Source organism: Sinohyriopsis cumingii, chromosome 10, assembly GCF_028554795.1.
Source record: "Sinohyriopsis cumingii isolate HCF-2022 chromosome 10, ASM2855479v2, whole genome shotgun sequence".
Classification (NCBI taxonomy): Eukaryota; Metazoa; Mollusca; class Bivalvia; order Unionida; family Unionidae; genus Sinohyriopsis; species Sinohyriopsis cumingii.
Genome location: NC_142970.1, coordinates 117669352 through 117691368, shown reverse-complemented (window position 1 = coordinate 117691368; position 22017 = coordinate 117669352). Strand labels below are relative to the sequence as shown.

The 22017-nt window shown below is 35.5% G+C and overlaps 1 protein-coding gene across 1 annotated transcript in view; it reads left to right on the top strand.

Moving 5' to 3' along the window:
• LOC149791088 (uncharacterized) overlaps positions 1-21760 on the top strand; it is a 65097-nt gene extending 43337 nt beyond the window's left edge. The window contains exons 9-14 of the mRNA XM_089971466.1: positions 64-141; positions 2126-2164; positions 4930-4992; positions 5405-5580; positions 14409-14531; positions 21624-21760. Of these exons, the coding sequence (XP_089827592.1) occupies positions 64-141; positions 2126-2164; positions 4930-4992; positions 5405-5580; positions 14409-14531; positions 21624-21725 (581 nt within the window). The 3' untranslated portion in view covers positions 21726-21760. The remainder of the gene's footprint in view (positions 1-63; positions 142-2125; positions 2165-4929; positions 4993-5404; positions 5581-14408; positions 14532-21623) is intronic.
• Positions 21761-22017: the final 257 nt, after the last annotated feature.

Sequence of the window (22017 nt, the reverse complement as noted above, 5' to 3'; positions counted from 1 at the left end):
ACTATGATGCTATAAAGCGATAAAAGCAAATCTTATAGGTAACTGGTATTATTTTTAATGCAGTTTGGCACCATCTACACAACGTTCAACATGCAGGGGATCTTCACCTCTGCCAGGACCATTTAGTACTTCAACTCTTCCGTGAGTATTACACACATTTTTAAGCAGTTTCATTCTTTTTCTAACGAACCATTCTACAAATACCTGGTCTGAAAATATTCATGTTGAGCAAATATGTAAAGATACATATTTCAAACTTGGTGACATAAACGATTCGCGTTCTGGATCAACTAGCGATAATGTGGCAATGCTGGATACGTATCAAAATTAAAATTAACGTAATGCTTGTTATTCTTCTCAATGTGTATACATACCTAAATTGTGATATTTTCTCTTTCTGCTGGATATGAAATTTTTCAGACCTAGATCAGTGTCAGGAATAATGCCAATACTGTACATTAGATCCATCAGAGCTCTTGTTAAAAGGAGGTCTTGTTGTGATGTCTTTAAAGAAGCCATTTCTTCCATGTAATATGATTAATATCCACATCTGTACCATTTACAAAAATGATTTCTTTCTTAAAGCTCTGTTATATATATATATATATATATATATATATATATATATATATATATATATATATATATATATATATATTTGACATTGCTTTCGATCGAAAGAGACCGTTCTTACTTCTTGCGCATGTACAAAACTGGGAGAGCACAGAACTGTAAAATTCTGGCTTACTATGAGAAAACATTTAAGCCAGTAAAACTCCATTGCAGTTCGTTACAGTGCTGACTGTTCTTTACTCTTGGTTCAGAACATTTATTCATTTACTTTAAAATCAGGCTATAGAACTGATCCTTTTCTTGCAAAGTAATGGTATTTTTTCCAAAATGTTAGAAATATATATTCCGAACCACTAGATAGCTTTAAACGTATGCCATATCTTATTTAAAAGCTGTAATAAATGGGCAAATGTTTTATAAATACTTCTATGTTCAATTTTGGATAACAACATTTCGGTCTGCATATTTTAATTTAAAAATCTACAAATTCCAGATATAAACAATTTTGGTAGAGAAAATCAACGTGAATGAAAAAATATAAGCATCCCTGACTACCTCCTGTATATCATTTGTATGGACACTAAATGATACATCTACCATTTTTCCCTCTTTTCTTTGATTTGACAGAGTTAATAGTACATTGTTAAAACCTTTCTATCGCAAATTCAACATTTATGAAATTATTAACGGTCAAGTCTCTGATTGGTTTGATATAGAAAAAGGATGCACGCATGGGGATGTACTTTCCTCGTATACGTGTATCCTGTATGCACTTGATGCATCACTGGTAAATAAAATAAAGTTAGAACTAGGTATATAAATCCAACTTTCAAAGCTGAACATGTGATATAAATAGTAAATATGGTTTAATCCGTATTTGTTAGATAGATGAAAAGTGTATTACAAAACACGGTTTGTTAAAGGTATTAACATTGCGAACGACTTTTTTAATGACGGTCATTTCTGGAAAGGTTCGATTATCTTTTGAAAACTATACTTTCTCTGTGACTGGGTTGGACAAGATGGTACATATCCTAGGCATGATGCCGAAGTGCTAGACATCTCTGTAACCTGCCACAATGCTGACATCATAGCAATATGACAATACAATTGTTAAAACTACGTTAAACTTCCAAATCGCACACACACTCTAATTTCAATCAACTGACGCTGATACAACAAGTTCAAAATGTGCCAATCAAATGGATGCTTCATAAACTGAGCCGTAATCTCCTGCTCTTGAAATCGAGATTAAACTGGCTCTCTATAACACGAACTGCAATGTTTTATTTAATAGGCATATAATTCCATGAATCGTTTTCAGTACCTATCAGAAACGCAGTTTTGCTCGAGATCCCAATATAAATCAGATTTGACCTGACTGTAAGGAAGACACCGAGATACCGCAAATGAATAGAATCTTATGGAATGAAACAAAACGTCAGTAATGTGTATAAATTGCATATGTAATGCTTTTGTTCTTATAATACAAATATTATTAATTTCCTGATTATATCACAGAATCTCTACATTCCATTTTTTTTAATTGTAGACGCATATGAACATAACAGTGGATACAACTGCACCTTGGGTACGCATAAAGATGATGTAATATTCATTATTATTAGTATATACATATTTAGCTCCAAAGAAAACCCTTTGGTACGTGCTACGTACTTCCTTCCACCAATGTTACGTGAATTGGCAGATCACTATAAATAATGGAATCCTAAACATTGTTTCTTTTCTGACGAGCATAACAATCCTTTCTATTGCCATTTAACTAAACTCAAAATCAGCTCTATTTCTCTGCCTCCATACTCTATCTTTTCAAACACAAAAACATATCTCTCTTTCTGTCTGTCCGTCTGGCGGTCTCTACACAGACGTACACTCATTTATTTATTGTATTAAATCTCGAGTCTGTGCCATTAGATTTACTATTCCGTTTATAGTTTTTTTGGTTTTATTGATTAGCTGTTTGATTATGGAACTTCGACGGTGTGGGCATATTTCTTGACCCGATCCATTAGCCAATCTCTAGTAACAGACTTGATAATGTACACAATTCATGAGAACTCATGATCACATGATTTAGATTCGTAGAAAAGGTATGTGATTTACAGCTTGAGGTGGGGTTAGAACAGGACCAAATGCTTCCGTTGGTGAGGGTCAGTTAGTTCTTATCATAATTTAGATATAGTCTTCAGTTGTACCATTCAGTATGAGGTATTGATGATTGTGACCGAATTTTTACCATGGAATGATTAAGAGGGAGTCAGTTCCTTATTTTTGGATGCCTGTCATTGTGGTTGTGAATGCAAATGGTGGAAGGGGACATGTAGGGTGTCTGAATATATATATATATATATATATATATATATATATATATATATATATATATATATATATATATATATATATATATATATATATATATATATATATATATATATATATATATATATATATATATGTATGTATGTATGTGTGTGTGTATATATATATGGATGCTGCTACCGCTCCGGTGGCCTAGTGGTTAGAGCGTCCGCCTCGGAAGCGGGAGGTCGTGAGTTCGATCCCCGGCCGAGTCATACCAAAGACTTACAAAATCGTACTAACAGCTGCCTCGCTTGGCGCTCAGCATTAAGAGGTCAGTGTTAGGACTGGTTGGCTTGGTGTCAGGATAATATGACTGGGTGGGACATTATGCTACGTGTCTGCAGCGTGATGCCCCAGTTCTAGACATCACTATAAACTGCCACACTGTAGACATCGTAGCGATATGACTGAAAAATTGTTAAAAGCTACGTTAAAAATCCAAATCCAAATCACACCCACACAAACCACACCGTGGATGCTCTTTCGTTTGACACATTTAGGTATTTTGTTAAATAGCATCTGTTATTTAAACAAACTTTAAAATTTCCACTTTTAAAAATTATTTTTAATAGTCATTCAAGGACAGCGAAGGATATTTGAAGACTTCGTCAGTATTCCAAATGTTGTTTTAAGTGTTGAATATCGATGTTAAGAAGTTGTCTATATTTTGCCACATAAAAGATGACGTAACTGACATAACATTGACGTGAACATGTCCCAAAGATAATATATTATTATGACGCGAAAGTGCTTGAAGAGACAAATAATGATCATAACTGATATTGTTTTTTACACGGACACACACGCATGTTTCCATGTTTGGAGCTAAACAATATATTCTTTTATGGAAGAATCAACAAATAAATATTAACACAAAAACTAAAAGAAGTATTTGTTTCTTACGTAGTTTAATTACAAGGGAAAATCTGCAAATATGAGAAGAAAGAAAAAAAGATTGAAAGAAGAAAAAAATTAAAAACTATTTTACGACTGTCATAGGCCTAACAAAGATGTATTACAAAATATCAAAGAAATTGCCTATAGTATTGAGAACCAACGGATATTTGTAGAAAAGCGTACGTCAAAGTTCCACACGTATATCATGAGTATCCATGCATCAAGCTTGATGTAGTCCTCGATTTAGACTCTTACTAGAAATGTGTACTGACATCAATTTTCATAAAATGTCAGTGTAAACAGGGTTTAACCATAATTCAATAGTTCATACATATATATATAATCTCTTTAAGCGCATTGTCCACTCAGTTATTAACATTATTTCCTTCTTTCTTTTAAACCCATTGAATTTCGCTAATTTAGTTTGAAGTAATTTCTGTGTGCAAAGTAGAATTGTTTTTTTTAACAATGGCGTGTGATGTCAGAGCAGACAAGAAAGGTAATAATGTATTACCCGAAGATATATATTTCCAAAACGATGAACACCGTTTACTTCTTTTATAATTGTTTTTAAACTTTATTTTCAGGAAATAGACAAAACTTCATACATTCTGGAATGCAATCGAATATAATAAATCAATATATTTTCTTGAAATATCGTATGATAAACGGTTCCGTGTACGGTCGTGATTATACACGTTAATCATTGCACATAATAAGAAAACACGATCCATAGAATTTACTAATGGCTTCAGCATACCAAAATGGTACCGAGTTGGGCAATCAATATGACAATTACAATAGTAAATTATGAAAACTGAAATTTCATATATGTATGAATACGTAATCAAATAACAACAGTAATAAATTAGGAAACAGGTATTATTTAATAGTATTAGCATATTGGCGATAATATAATAGTAGAGACTGCAATAAAAAGTAATTGATTTAAAAGGTGTTAAATAATATCAAGAACTCTTAAGATTACGCTAACAATTTGTTCATGAATAATATAAAATGTATATTTTTCGATCCGAAACTTTATATTTTTTACTTCAAAATGTTTTAACATTTCAGTTCCAAGTGCAGTTACTGCTGCCCCAGCCTTGACTACAACGACACTTCTCTCATCAGGTCTTGGTAATAACAATCGATATTATTTCTGATGGAAACTGTATGCTAAATATCGATGCACATGTTACTAATGTTCAACTATCTTCTAACGAGATGAGATTCTAAACTTTGCACTCTGCAGGGACTGACTCTCAACAAGACTCTAGCCTCTGCAGAATACAAACATTCTAGAGTTCTCATTTTTCTAAACGATTTAAGCCTTTGAAGCAAATAACCACTACAGTGGCCACAATTTTCCCTCTCTCAAACACCTCTTGTGTAAACAATACAGATTGTATTACAACCATAGTACTACGATTATGAATGAACGTATATATATATATATATATATATATATATATATATATATATATATATATATATATATATATATATATATATATATATATATATATATATATATATTATTTCCACACAGCAATACCTTCTTGCAACAAGTATGCAACTATATCTTCACTGGCGCATGGGACACAATTTCAGCATCCCACTGCCTCCAGCTGCGGCACAACAAACGACCACCGCGGATCAGAGGCTCTTGTCTTTACTTTGTGCCAGACCACCAATGACACATCACAGTGGAGGGAGGGACCAAATGTAAATATAATTACTTCATCTACTTGTGAAGAATACTAATCACCTCCGAAAAGCGATTTTATGGACGAAATGTACATAGAAAGTTTTATAAGTGTGTCAATTCAAATAAACTTGATGATATGAGTCGAAAATATGTTTGTATGTTTTTGCTATTCTTGTTGAGCAAAGATTAAAATTATTCTGCGACTTTCCTAGAATGTTTTGAAATGAACTCGAATACATTTTATTAATCAATTGACCAATAAAAATAATTTTGCTTTTACGAATGTGTATTATCGAAAATGTAATGAATTTTGAAATACTTTCTAATTCTCCTTCATTTCGCACGTAGTCATTTGATGAGTGAAGATTTTCGATTGACGTTTTGTATATGATAAGGGCGTTTTATCTTTGACAAAACCCTAATCAAGTGATAAAGAGAAGGTGTTTGAGTTTTGTGGGGTAGATTGTATGAAATATTACGAGCGAAGTTAGCAATGTTCAAATTGTCTTCCTCACCTGTGAAAATAAGAAAATATTTCGCCTTACGAGTGAAATATTTCCTTGTGTCTCTTAGATAACGAAAATTTTATTTTCATCGTGTGTTTTATAAGACACCAGTCTTGCATGAGTTATGTTTTCATTTTTATGCCACATTAGCTATTAGCATAGATGAAGGAATGTTATTTCAACATCCGTAAGAAAAGTCTTCTGAAATATTATGTGAGAGCAACTGTTCGCAAATATCTTTCCTATATCTAATGTTTTATTTTGCGTCATTGGCTATTTAATTTCAGTATCTAGGAAAGCATGAAACGATTTTCGTTTTTCGTTTCAACACTTATTGCGCAGACTGACAATGTGAATATAGCTGGGTGGTCATATCTTCACCACGCATTGGATGGACCCGACAGCCTTTGGAGTGATCATTTGTCATTATTATGAGTTCCAAAGTTGGATCTTGCTTACCTATATTGCAAGTTTGGCATTTAATTGTAATTTTATGTCGTCCAGTTTTGTTTGATAGTTAAATATAAATTTAAATCCAGCATACGCTTCAGCCTGTTTTCGAAATCACTTAAGTTTAGTCTACAATCCACATTCACTCATTTCAGATTCGTCCATTGTTTTGAAGCATTTTTATGTGTCTTATAAGATATAAAGTTGCCACATAACCAGTTTTCATTTAACCGAGAATTTCGCCAACGGATTTCAGCATCTGTTTAACGCCGATTTTATGAGGAACGGATTATGTCAAGTTTATGAATAGAAACATATCTACGTTCTGTCATTGTTAGTTTGGACGTTTCATGTGAAACACCTAGTTGTTTAACTTTGGTGTATGTTGTTATTTTCGTTGGATCGCACATACAAACTGGTTACATAATTGTACAGTGTTGGCATATTCTATTTAAGATCGCTTCCTCTTCATGAAGAAATATATTACAACCGGGTCAGGAAACAAACGAAAAGTGTGCCAAAAATAAAAGACATATATCCTAAATAGGAAAATAAAATAGTTTAAAAGGCGATACAGCTACAGTGATGATGAAACATTTTTTGCACTGACACATTTTATTATATTCTTATGAAACATACAACAAAATATAATGCGATTAATATGTATCATGAACTTATGAGCTGCTTGTTTAAAATCACTAGTAGAAAAAACATTGTAGATCCTGTTCTACCGGAACTTTATACAACGTTGATATTGATCTGTACCATTTCGATCTCCTCGCAATGGATTGCACGTTATACACAACCACACTGATCAAGAGCAGTCCACAACGAAGTTCATGTTATAATTATGGAGTGCTATCAATGTTCACGCATATCTAGATCTGCCCGTTCTAGGATGGGTTATAAATAAACAAGTACGTGTTCACCCTATCTTATTTATATCACAAAAAACTTTCATATTTTATGTTTATATATGCTAAGCGACATTGGTACATTGACTAGCACACCGGGCTCAGAATCAGTGGGTTGCAGGTTCGAATCATATCAAGAGTGGACGGGGCAGACAACTCTGTCTACACAACTCCTTCGTATCATAGCCATGACGATTCTTTAAACACCAATCATTCACTTTCATTAAATATAATCTATATATAAAAGATAAGAATTTTTCAGATCTACAAAATATCAAAACTGTGTTATGTAAAACGTCAAGGATATCAAAAGTATGAAGGATCTATCAAAAATACTTAAATTTAGTAATAATCAAAATCTCTACACAATAAACATGATCAAGAAATGCAACCTTGGCTTTTGTTACACTCGTAAGAAAGGTTTCTCAAATTAAATATTGAAACACTTCAAATATATATATATATATATATATATATATATATATATATATATATATATATATATATATATATATATATATATATATATATATATATATATATATATATATATATATATGTATATGCATGTAATATATTAATGTTTTAATAGGGCAGCAAAGTACCAAAGTAAATATAATAATTTAGTGTACAAACAAATTATTTACATTAATCAGCTCATATATATATATATATATATATATATATATATATATATATATATATATATATATATATATATATATATATATATATATATATGCAATATATTAATGTTTTAATTGGGCAGCAAAGTACCAAAGTATATTCTCTTAGACGGGTGGTCGGGATGGGCCCGGTTCCGACAAATCGGCTGGTCACGCCGAGCCCTAGGAGGTCTTTATTTACTCTCTCACCTTCTTTATCTGTCTCCTTGTATCTCTCTTGATACCACCGTTGCCCCTAAACTCTCTTACTTTATCTTTCCCTTTTCCAAGTCTTAGAAGACTTCCTAGAAGGCGGTGGCTTAACGGGTCAATCGGGGGGTAATTTTACCGACCTTAGAAATTGGCGACTTCAGGGTCAATCAAAGGTAATTTTATCAACTGAGTATGGCATCTGTGTATCCCTGACACTTGAAAAGTGTCCCCTTGTTGGGCTCCTTGGTGGGTGGGGAGCACGGGTGCTGAATTTTTATTCAAGCCAAAATGGAAAATCAAAAAAATCAAAATAAGCGTACCAAAACGGGAACTGACTCAGATGATGAACCATGTAGTGTGGAATCGTTTCCTCGCTTCATGGTCATCAAATCAAAAGATGAAACCAAACCCCTAGCCGCACTATCGCCATTTATATACTTGGATTAGTCGGCAACCCAAAAAGCGTTTAAAAGATTAAATCAGGTGGTCTGCTTGTGGAGTGCGAACGTAAAGCACACACTGAGAACATTCAAAAAATTAAGGTATTTCATGACATCCCAGTGACTTGTTTCGCACACACATCTCTAAATTCATCAAAAGGCGTCATTCGTTGCCGTGACTTGGCTGGAGTCAGCGACAAAGACATCGTAGAGGGGATGAAAAGTGAAGGTGTCACTGCGGTTCGTAGGTTTCGTATCAAACGAAACAGCGATCTGCAAGACACCAACACCATTATACTCACCTTCAACAGACCAACGGTACCTAAAGTTGTCAAAGTTGGGTTCTTACAAGTTAGGGTTGAGGTATACATACCAAATCCCCTCCGATGCTACAAATGTCAAAAATACGGTCATCATGAAGACCGCTGTTCCAGAAACCAAGTATGTGGACGATGTGGAGACCCTTCTCATCGGGAATCCGAGTGCAAAGCCACTCCGCATTGCGTCAACTGCGGCAAGGAACACCATGCAAATTCAAAAGATTGCGATATATGGAAACAGGAGAAGGAAATCCAAAGGATCAAATACACATCCAACATCCCGTATCCAGAGGCCAGGAAGCTTGTACAAACTAGAACATCACTCCCCGGCCCATCCTTCTCAACCATAGTAAAGAGCAATCAAAAAGCAACGAAAGACGCCCAAACCCAAACATACCAACCTGAATCCCCTTCCGTCTCAAACATATCGCATTACAAACCACCCAAAAACTCAACATCGACGCAAACAACGTTCAACAATCCTCCACCATCAAAATCACCAAACAGTAAGAAAAATTCGACAGCAAATAGGCAGCAAAAAGGGTCTGATGACCCAATAAAACTGCACAATAGGTTTGGAGACTTTGAGGATATGGATGCAGAAGAATATGCTCCATGTCCTCAAGGTTGCTCCAGACCTAACAACAAAAAATTCACCCCCGTACTTCCTCCAGATAAATAACCAAAGACATTGCCTCCGCGAAAGGACTAATCTAGCTCCAGAATCTTCAATATTAACTTGTAATGAAGAACACCATCATACAATGGAACTGTAGAGGACTTAAAACCAACTACAATGATATTCTTTTGCTCTTAAACGAACGTGATCCTGCAGTACTATGTCTTCAGGAAACATTTTTGAAAGATACAGATAACATCACACTTAAAAACTACTCCCTGTTTAACAACTACTCTCATAATGTTGATAGGGCATCAGGAGGAGTTTCTGTTATTGTGAACAACAGAGCTCCTCAGAGCTTCATTCATTTAAACACCAATTTACAAGCCATTGCTGTAAGCGTCACTCTACATAGAGTGATTACATTTTGCTCTATTTATTTACCACCAAACACTAACCTAGTACCAAACGAACTCGACAATCTTGTTCAACAGCTTCCCGCACCCTTTGTTTTACTCGGGGATTTTAATGCCCATAACATTTTATGGGGATCAAATCATATAAGTGACAGAGGTCACAAAGTTGAAGACTTTATTTCTAGACACGATCTGTGTCTATATAATACCAAAACACCTACATATTTACACCCAGGCACGGGTACATACACAAGCATCGATTTGACAATTTGTTCTCCTTCTCTGCTTTTGGACTATGAATGGAAGGTCGCTGATGACCTTCATAGCAGCGATCACTTCTATAATCTTTCTTGTACATCTTAACTCTACAGTCGATGAAGTAATTCCACAATGGAATTTAAAGAAGGCCGACTGGGCCAAGTTTGAAACACTCTGTAAAACTAGGCTGAATGAGGATACAGTTTTCAATGTTGACGACACCATTCAGCATTTTACATCTATTTTAATAGAGATTGCAGAAGAATCCATTCCCAAGTCCTCGCCATATTGTAAAAGAACCCAAAAACCTTGGGTCACTAAGGAATGTAAGGAAGCCATTAAACTACGCCGAGAAGCATTAAGGAAATTTAATAATCAACCGACGCCCGAAAACTTAAATATATATCGCATTGCCCGGGCCAAAGCTCGCCGCATAATCAAAGAAAGTAAAAGAGCATCATGGAAGAAGTATGTTTCTTCTTTAAACTCTCGTTCCTCTGTTAAAAAAGTTTGGGACACTATACGCAAAATAAACGGAAAGAGAAAGCAAAACCCTCTCCGACATCTGACACTGAACAATAACAACTTTAGTTCAAAACGTGACATTGCAAATATTCTTGCTGACAGTTTCTCGAAACATTCCTCATCATCTAATTATTCAGAAGCCTTCCGAAAACTTAAAACTCAAAAAGAAAAGTCACGTTTAAAATTCACATCCAACAACTCGGAAAGTTATAATCAATTGTTCTCACTATCGGAGCTTAGGGAGGCTTTAGATAAGGCCCATGATACATCCGCTGGGCCTGACGAGATACATTACCAGTTTCTGAAACACCTTCCAGAATCATCATTAACATCTCTTTTGAAACTCTTCAATGATTTATGGATTACTGGTAATGTACCAAAGATCTGGAAAGAAGCAACTGTAATACCAGTCCCCAAACCCGGTAAAGATAGCGAAGACCCCAACAGCTATCGACCAATTGCACTCACAAGCTGTGTGTGCAAAACAATGGAACGAATGATCAATTCTCGGCTTGTCTGGTATTTGGAAACTAACAATTTAATATCTCCTTTCCAAAGTGGCTTTCGATATGGCCGGAGCACCAATGATCATCTGGTTAGACTAGAAACATTCATTCGCGATGCATTTATTAAGAAAGAACATTTAGTAGCGGTTTTCTTTGATTTAGAAAAGGCCTATGACACGACATGGAAGTACGGGATACTAAATGACCTGAACGATCTAGGTCTAAAAGGCCGTCTGCCCTCTTTCATATCCAGCTTTCTCTCCGACAGAGAATTCAAAGTACGAGTGGGCTCTACCCTCTCAGATCTGCACGAACAAGAGATGGGTGTGCCCCAGTGCAGTATTTTATCTGTGACGCTCTTTAACATCAAAATTAATAGCATCACCAAGTGTTTGACTCCTGGTGTGGATTGCTCGTTATACGTTGATGATTTTCTAATATGTTATCGGTCAAAGCACATGCATACAATTGAAAGACAACTGCAGCAAAATATAAACAAAATTCAAAATTGGGCCAGTGCAAACGGTTTCAAATTCTCGAAATCAAAAACGGTATGCATGCATTTCTGTCAACTACGAAAACATCACGATGAACCGAACCTCAAGCTGGATGGAACACCTATTCCAGTTGTTGAGGACACCAAATTTTTTGGTATAATCTTTGACAGAAAACTGACCTTTATTCCACAGCTAAAGAACTTAAAAGCTAAATGCTTAAAAGCACTTAACCTACTTAAAGTAGTAGCGCACACTGACTGGGGTGCTGATAGAAAAGTCATCCCAAATTTATACAGAACGTTTATTCGCTCCAAACTAGACTATGGTTGCGTTGTGTATGGTTCAGCCAGAAAATCGTATCTTAAAATGCTTGATCCAATTCATCATCAGGGAATAAGACTGGCTCTGGGAGCATTTAAAACATCACCGTGTGAAAGCCTTCTAGCTGAGGCGAATGAACCACCGTTATCGCATCGTAGAGAAATGCTTTCCGCACAGTATGCTCTGAAATTAAAATCAAACCCTCTGAATCCTGCTTTTTCGGCTGTTTTTCAACCCAAATACAAAACTTTATACGAAAATAAACCAAACGCCATACCTTCCTTTGGCATTAGAATATCATCCAGCCTTGACACTACAAATATAGATCTTTCTAAAATTCAGAAAACATCGATCTCTGAAACACCACCCTGGCTAATTAAACAACCAAAAGTACGTTTTACGCTACACGATGGAAAAAAATCCGAAACAAACCCTTCTATCTTCCACAACTCTTACCATGAACTCCTCACCGAATTTAAAAACTACACCAGAATTTACACTGATGGATCAAAGGATGAGGAAAAGGCTGCTGCAGCCTTTGTTTGTAGAAATCACACAACGCAAGTTCGCTTACCAAATGGAGCATCAATTTTTACAGCCGAAATCAGAGCAATAGACCTTGCTCTGCAACATATAGAAAAGAACCGTATTTTAAACTGTATCATCTTCTCCGACTCGCTATCAGTACTCCAGTCACTACACAATAGAAAACTGGGGAACCCATTATTGAAAAACATACTCTTCAAAAATACCGAGCTGAGTGTCTCCCACAATATAATATACTGTTGGTTACCTAGCCACATTGGTATTATAGGTAACGAAAAAGCAGATCGCGCTGCTAAAATGGCCCTTTCTCAAAAACCAACTGATTTTAAAATACCATATACTGATTTGAAAACTTGTATCAGAAAGTTCTTACGTCAGAAGTGGCAGGCATCATGGAATGATGCTGTAAATAACAAACTTCATGCAATCAAACCAACTCTAGGAGAATGGACTCCTTCCTACAGAACCATTCGTAGGGAGGAGGTAGTCATTGCAAGAATCCGAATTTGTCATACTTATATCACCCACACCCACATACTAAAAGGTGAAGACCCACCAGAGTGCGTTTCTTGCAATGAACCATTCACTGTCAAGCACTTTATGATAGAGTGCTTTGACCTACAACCTAGACGCGATCGTTATTACATTGTGCATGACATGAAAGAACTTTTTGATGATATAAACATCACTCGTATTATAGAGTTCATGAAAGCTGTAAATATTTACTCTAGACTCTGACTTTTATGCTATCACCTTGTGCAGTTTTATGCAATATATATACCGTCCCATTTTAATAACTATTCATCTTTTTTACATCTCCCGTTGATCGGGAAGCTTTATTTTGCACCGTTACCATCTTACCGTTTTTAATTTCAACCATTTCATCTTTTATATCGCTGGTCGATATAGGACCTTTTATAAGTTTTAAAAGATTATACAAATAACACTTTGTTTGGCGCTAAATAGCCTAAAAGTGCTGATGCGCCGTTAAAAACAAACAATCAATCAATCAATCAACCAAAGTATATATAATAATTTAGTGTACAAACAAATTATTTACATTAATCAGCCCATATATATATATATATATATATATATATATATATATATATATATATATATATATATATATATATATATATTTATATATATATATATATATATATATATATATATATATATATATATATATATATATATATATGCATGAAATATATTAATGTTTTAATTGGGCAGCAAAGTACCAAAGTATATATAATAATTTAGTGTACAAACAAATTATTTACATCAATGAGCCCATGCAGACACATTCAAATGAAAATTCAAAGGCATAGTAATAAAGGATCCGCTTTTAAGATTTGCATGTGTCTCCTTTAACAAAATGCTTTCTATAAATTTATCTGAGGAAGAAACTTAAAAGACTCTCACGTTGATTCTTTAAGCAGTCCATATGATTTGCAAAATAGTATTAGATGTCCAATATTTGTGCATTTATATCACTGCTTTTAACTAAGTACACAGTATGTTTATCAATCAATTCAAGCCGAGACGCTCAATTTTGGAAATGCTTAGTGACAAAAGATCCGCCTTAAATATTTCCATTTGCCTCCTATGATAAAAAACACTTTTATAATCTTTTTTCCCCACAGGTTATGAGCAACTGTCAAAATATTCCGCTCTATACACCCATTGCAACCTTTATCAACGGGGCATATGGCAGCAATGGAGGTCTTTCTGGTATATTTCTTGGCTGTCTACCTGATGGCTTCAAGGTAAATCCCCAGTTCTTTTAATTTGGAAACGCGCCTTTGTGGTTTTAAATTATCATATATTTAATCACGATCCTATCCCGTTTGAATCTCTGGTGATTTGGACAACTTAAATAATTTATAAATAGCAGCTCCTGATCACATACCTCGGGAAACGGGAACGTATCATGCAATAGAATCAAGTATGATGCAATACAATCAATCATGTTATAGGATCAAGTCTGATACAGTAGAATCAAGCATGATGCAGTACAATCAATCATGATGCAATACAATCAAGTATGTTGAAATATAATAAAATATGACGCAATACACTTAATCATGATGTAATAGAATCGAGTAGGATGTAATACAAGTATGATCTAATATAATCAATCATCATGCAATATAATCAAGTATCTTGCAATAGAAATAATTATGATCCAATACAATAATCATGATGCAATACAATCAATCGTTATGCAATAGAATCAAGTGTGATGCTATACAATCAAGTGAATCAATACAATCAAGTATGATGCAATACAATCAAATATGATGCATTACAATCAAGCATGGTGCAATACGATCAAGTATGATCAAATACAATCACCTATGATGCAATGCAATCAAGTATGATCAAATACAATCACATATGATGCAATACAATCAATTATGATGCAATAGACTCAAGTATGATGCAATACAGTCCAACAAACCACCAGTACCCAGAGATGGCTTCTTGCAAGTGAAGGTTGAGATATACATTCCCAACCCCATTCGATGCTGTAAGTGTCAAAAATATGGCCATCACGAAGACCGCTGCTCACAAAGCCAAATATGTGCCCGATGCGGAGACCATTTTCATCAGGAATCTGATTGTAGAGCAACTCCGCATTGTGTCAACTGTGGAAAGGAGCACCACGCCAAATCAATCCAAGGATTGTGATACTTGGAAACAGGAGAAGGAAATACAGAGAGTAAAATACACAGTGAACATTCCCTATCCAGAAGCCAGAAAACTTGTACAGGCCTAAACAGCCCATCGTAGCCGATCCTTCTCCACTGCAGTGAAGAACAACCCCAAAACAACGAAGGACGCTCAAACGCAGATTTACCTGATCCAACACCAAACTCTAATACCAAACATTACCAAGCACAGAAAAACACGGCATCTACTCAGACAACCTTTAATAATACACCACCACCACCGATATCACCAAAGAATAAAATCAAATCTCATGTAAACAGACAACAAAAGGGGTCAGATGACCCAATCAAACTCTATAACATGTCTGGAGACATTGAGAGCATGGATGCAGCAGAAACTGTTCCATGCGCCCAAGGTAGATCCAGACCTACAAAAACAAATTCATCCCCGTACATCCTCCAGAGAAATAACCAAACAAATTGCCTCTGGGAAAGTTCTAACCTAGCTACACAATCTTTAATTGAAATTTACAATGAAGAAAACCAACATACAATGGAACTGTCGAGGACATAAAGCAAATTACAATGATATTTTTCTCTTTTTAAACGAGCCTTATCCTGCAGTACTTTGCCTTCAGGAAATATTCTTGAAAGATACGGATACCATTACACATAAAAACTATTCCCTGTTTAACACCTATTCCTAAAATGATCACAGGGCCTCAGGGGGAGTTTCTGTTGTTGTGTACAATAGACCCCCTGATAGCGTCATCCCTATAAACACAAATCTGCAAGACATTGCTGTAAGCGTCACTCTACAGCAAGTGATTAGCTTTTGTTCTGTTTACTTACCACCAAACACCAATGTAGTACCAAATAATTATGAAAAACTTGTTCAACAACTTCCAGCACTGTTTGTTTTGCTCGGGGATTTCAATGCCCATAACAGTTTATGGGGATCATACAACATAAGTGACCGAGGCTAAACAATAGAAGACTTCATTTCAAGACACGATTTATGTCTATATAACACCATATCACCGACATATGTACACTCAAGAATGGGTACATACACATGTATCGATTTGACAATTTGTTCTCCATCCTTGCTTTTGGACAATGAATGGAAGGTCACTGATGACCTTCACAGCAGTGATCACTTTCCAAATTCAATTAAGAACACCGACGCTACATTTCACGAAGCGATTCCATAATGGAATTTAAAGAAGGCCTACTTGGCCAAATTTGAAACACTTTGCACAGCTATGCTTAACAGGGATACCGTTTTAAACGACAATAACCCTTTTCAACATTTTATTACTGTTTTAACTGAAATTGCAGAAGAATCCATCACCATGTCCTCACCAAACTGTAAAAGAACCCAAAAACCGTGGTTCACAAAGGAATATAAAGAGGACATGAGACAAAGCCGAGAAGCACTGGAAAAATGTAATAATCGTCCAACACCCAAAAATGTAACTAAATACAGTAATGTTCGGGCCACAGCCCGCCGCACGATTAAAGAAAGTAAAAGAGCATCTTGAAAAAATATGTTTCAACTTTAAATTCTCGTTATTCTATAAAGATAGCTTGGAACACGATCTGCAAAATAAATGGAAAGAGAAAACACAATTCCTTTCGACATCACAAGCTAAACAACACGAATCTCAATTCCAAACTTGACATAGCTGATATACTTGCTGATAGCTTCTCTAAAACTTGGTCATCGTCTAATTATTCAGAAGCCTTCAGAAGATTGAAAACTCAAAAAGAAAAGACACAGTTGAAATTCACATTGAATAGATATAATCAACTGTTTACACTGTTTCAGCTGATGGAATCTCTTAATAAGACCCACGACACATCGACTTGGCCTGAGAAAATACATTACCAGTTTTTGAAACACCTTCCAGAACCATCATTAACAGTTCTTGTGGAGATAATCAGTGATTTATCGATTATTGGTAATGTACAAAAGTTTGGAACGAATCAACAGTAATACCAGTTCCCAAACGAGGTAAAGATAGCACAGATCCTAACAGCTATCGACTTATTGCACTCACAAGCTGTGTGTGCAAAACAATGGAACGAATGATCAATTCTCGGCTTGTATGGTACATGGAAACTAACAATTTAATATCTCCTTTCCAAAGTGGCTTTCGATATGGCCGGAGCACCAATGATCATCTGGTTAGACTGGAAACATTTATTCGCGATGCATTTATCAAGAAGGAACATTTAGTAGCAGTTTTCTTTGATTTAGAACAGACCTATGACAGGCCATGGAGGTGCGGGATATTAAATGACCTGTACGATCTAGGTCTGAAAGGCCGTCTGCCCTCTTTCATATCAAACTTTCTCTCTGACGGAGAGTTCAAGGTACGAGTGGACTCTACCATCCCGGATCGGCACGAGCAAGAGAGGGGTGTGGAACAGGGGAGTATTTTATCAGTGGCTCTTTTCAACATCATAGTTAATATCATAACCAATTGTTTGTCTCCAGGTGTGGATTGCTCGCTATACGTTGATGATTTTGTAACATGTTATCGATCAAAGCACATGCATACAATTGAAAGACAACTATAGCAAAATATAAACATGATTCAAAATTGGGCCAGTGCTAACGGTTTCAAATTATCGAAATCAAAAACGGTATGTATCCATTTCTGTCAGTTACGAAGACACCACGATGAACCTAAACTCACGCTGGACGAAACGCATATTCCAATTCTTGAGGAAACAAAGATTTTAGGTATTATCTTCGACACAAAACTGACTTTTATTCCACACCGAAACAACCTGAAAGCTAAATGCTTAAAAGCACTTAACCTACTTAAAGTAGTAGAGCACACTGACTGGGGTGCTGATAGAAAAATCATACTCAGTTTATATAGAACGCTTATTCTCTCCAAACTGGACTATGGCTGCGTTGTGTATGATTCAGCCAGAAAGTCATATTTGAAAATGCTTGATCCAGCTCATCATCAGGGAATAAGACTGTCACTGGGTTCATTTAAGACATTCTCATGTGAAAGCCGTCTAGCTGAAGCGAACGAACCACCTTTATCACATCGTATAGAAATGCTTTCCGCACAGTATGCTCTCAAATTAAAATCAAACCCTCTGAACCCTGCTTTTTGGGCTGTTTTTCAACCCAAATACAAAACCTTGTACGAAAATAAAACAAACGCCATACCTTCCATTGGCATTAGAATATCATCCATCCTTGACAGTACAAAAATTGATCTTTCTAAAATTCAGAAAACGTCCATCTCCGACACAGCACCCTGGCTACTTAAACAACCAAAAGTACTTTTTCCGCTACACGAAGGAAATAAATCTGAGACAAACCATTCCGTCTTCCACAACTCTTATCATGAACTCCTCACCGAATTTAAAAACTGCACAAGAATTTATACTGACGGATCAAAGGATGAGGAAAAGGCTGCTGCAGCCTTCGTTAGTGGAAATCACACAACGCAAGTTCGCTTACCAAATAGCACATCTATTTTTTCAGCCGAAATCAGAGCAATAGACCTTGCTCTGCAATATATAGAAAACAAAAGTATTTTAAACCGCATCATCTTCTCCGACTCACTATCAGTACTTCAGTCATTTCACAATAGAAAACTGGAGAATCCATTATTGACAAACACACTCGTCAAAAATACCGAGCTGAGTGTCTTCCACAATATAACATAATGTTGATTACCCAGCCATATTGGTATTAAGGGTAAAGAAAAAGCGGATCGCGCTGCTAAAATGGCCCTTACTCAAGAACCATCTGATTTTAAAATACCGTATACTGATTTTAAACCTTGTATCAGAAAGTCCTTACGTCAGAAGTGGCAGGCATCATGGAATGATGCAGTGAATAATAAAGTTCATGCAATCAAGCCAACTCTAGGAGACTAGACTCCTTCCTACAGAATCATCCGTAGAGAGGAGGTAGTCATTGCAAGAATCCGAATTGGTCATACTTATATCACCCACCCCCACATACCAAAAGGTGAAGTCCTACCAGAGTGCGTTACTTGCAATGAACCATTCCCTGTCAAGCACATAATGACAGAGTGTTTCGACCTGCAACCTACGCGCGATCAGTACTACAATATGTATGACATAAAGGAACTTTTTTTATACAATAAACGTAAGTTGTATTCTAGAATTCTTAAAAGAAGCAAATATTTATTCTAAGCTATAACTTTTATGCCATCACGTTGAGACGTTTTAAGTAATGTATAAATGGTCCTTTATATTCAACACCTTTTCATCTCTCATCATTAAGGTACACCGTTTAAAATCCCCGTTGATCGGGAAGCTTTATTTATTACCTTTTCCATCTTGTCGTGTTACATTCAACTCCTTGGTTTTATATCGCTGGTCGATACGAAACCTTTTGTTACTTTTAAATAACCCTACAAATGACCTTTTGTTTGGCGATAAATAGCCTTATCGTGCCGATGCGCCGTAAAAATATAATTAATCAATCAATTAATCAATCTTAAACCTGCTTTTTCGGCTGTTTTTCAACCCAAATACAAAACCTTATACGAAAAAAAAAAACCGCCATACTTTCCTGTGGCTTCGGATTATCATCCAGCCTTGACAGTACAAAAATTGATCTTTCTAAAATTCAGAAAACGTCCATACCCGAAACACTACCATGGCTACTTAAACAACCAAAAGTACTTTTCATGCTACACGATGGAAAAACAAATCCGAGACAAACCCTTCCATCTTCCACAATATATCGAAAACAAACATATTTTAAACGGCATCATCTTCTCCGGTTTCCTATCAGTACTTTAGTCACCACACGATAGAAAACTGGAGAACCCATTGTTGACCAATGTTCTCGTCAAAAATACGAGTACCTCCCACAATATCGTACGCTGCTGGTTACCTAGCCATGTTGGTATTAAAGGTAATGAAAAAGCAGATTGCGCTGCTAGGCTGGCCCTATCTCAAGAACCAATTATTTTAAGATATCATATCATGATTTTAAACACAGTATTAAAGAATCTTTGCGTAAGAAGTGGCAGGCATCATGGAATGATCCAGTGAATAATATACTTCACGCCATCAAGCCAACCCTAGGAGAATATAGTCCATCCTACAGAACCATGCGTTGAGAGGAAGTAGTCATTGCAAGAATTCGAATTGGTCATAATTATATAACCCACTCCCACATACTAAAAGGTGAAGACCCACCAGAGTGCGTTTCTTGCAATGAACCATTCACTGTCAAGCTCTTTATGATAGTGTTTCGTCCTGCAACCTACGCGCGATCAGTATTACAATGTGCATGACATGAAGGAACCTTTTGATACAATACACATCACTTGTATTATAGAATTCTTGAAAGCAGTGAACATTTACTCTAAACTCTATATTTTATGCCATCACATAGAGCAGTTTTTTTTTTTGTAATATATATACCGTCCCTTTTGTTTAATTCCTTTGCATCTGTCTTCATTAACATACACCATTTACATCCTCGGTTGATCGGGAAGCTTTAATGTTCACCGTTACCATCGTATCGTTTTAATTTCGACTATTTGGTTTTCATATCTATCGCTGGTCGATATGATACTTTTATAATTTTTAAATGAGTATACATATAACATTTTGTATGACGCGAAATAGACTAACAGTGCTGGTGTGCCATTAAAATACAATCAATCACTCAAGGAATACAATCAAGTATGATGCAATAAATCAAGAATGATGCAATGCAGTCAAGAACGATGTAATACAATCATGTTTGATCCAATACAATCAAGAATAAAGCAATATAAACAATTATGATGCAATAAAATCAATTATGATACAGTACAATCAATTATGATGCAATACAATCAATTATGATGCAATAAAATCAATTATGATGCAATACAATCAATTATGATGCAATATAATCAAGTATGATGCAAAACAATCAAGAAAGATGCAATACAATACAGTGTGATGCAATATAATCAAGAAAATGGTCAACAACGGAAACGAACTCAACGTACGATACACAGTAATAACAATACCAACTTAACAATTTTGTTAAAGGTTTGGCTTTATCTAAAGCGAGAAAGATGTTGTATCTGATTTACGTTACAAAACGTTATCCAACAATGCGTCTATTATAGATTTTGAGTGCGTAATTTGCATTATTTTTTCGTTTCTCTACAGATGGCGGTGCAAGAATGCGGCTCGAATTCGTCGATTCTAAACCTTGGCCATGGAGGAATTTTGATCCACGATCCAAAGTTGTATTTTATTGTAACACAGTGAAGCCAACGAGACAAATATATTGCTGAAACCCCTAAAATAGAAGCTTGTTTTAAAAAATTTATCTTATGTACATACATACATACATACATACATACATACATACATACATACATACATACATACATAACTGTTATTAAAGTGGAGATATAGGTATGGAACGACCTTTTTTTCTCATGTAGAATATATACCTGCATTCATCTATGTTATTCAAATCTGTTCGTCTCCTTCTTATGCTCTCTCTCTCCAAGTATTCACCTTCCAACACTCAGTTTTCGATATGAACGATGTATAT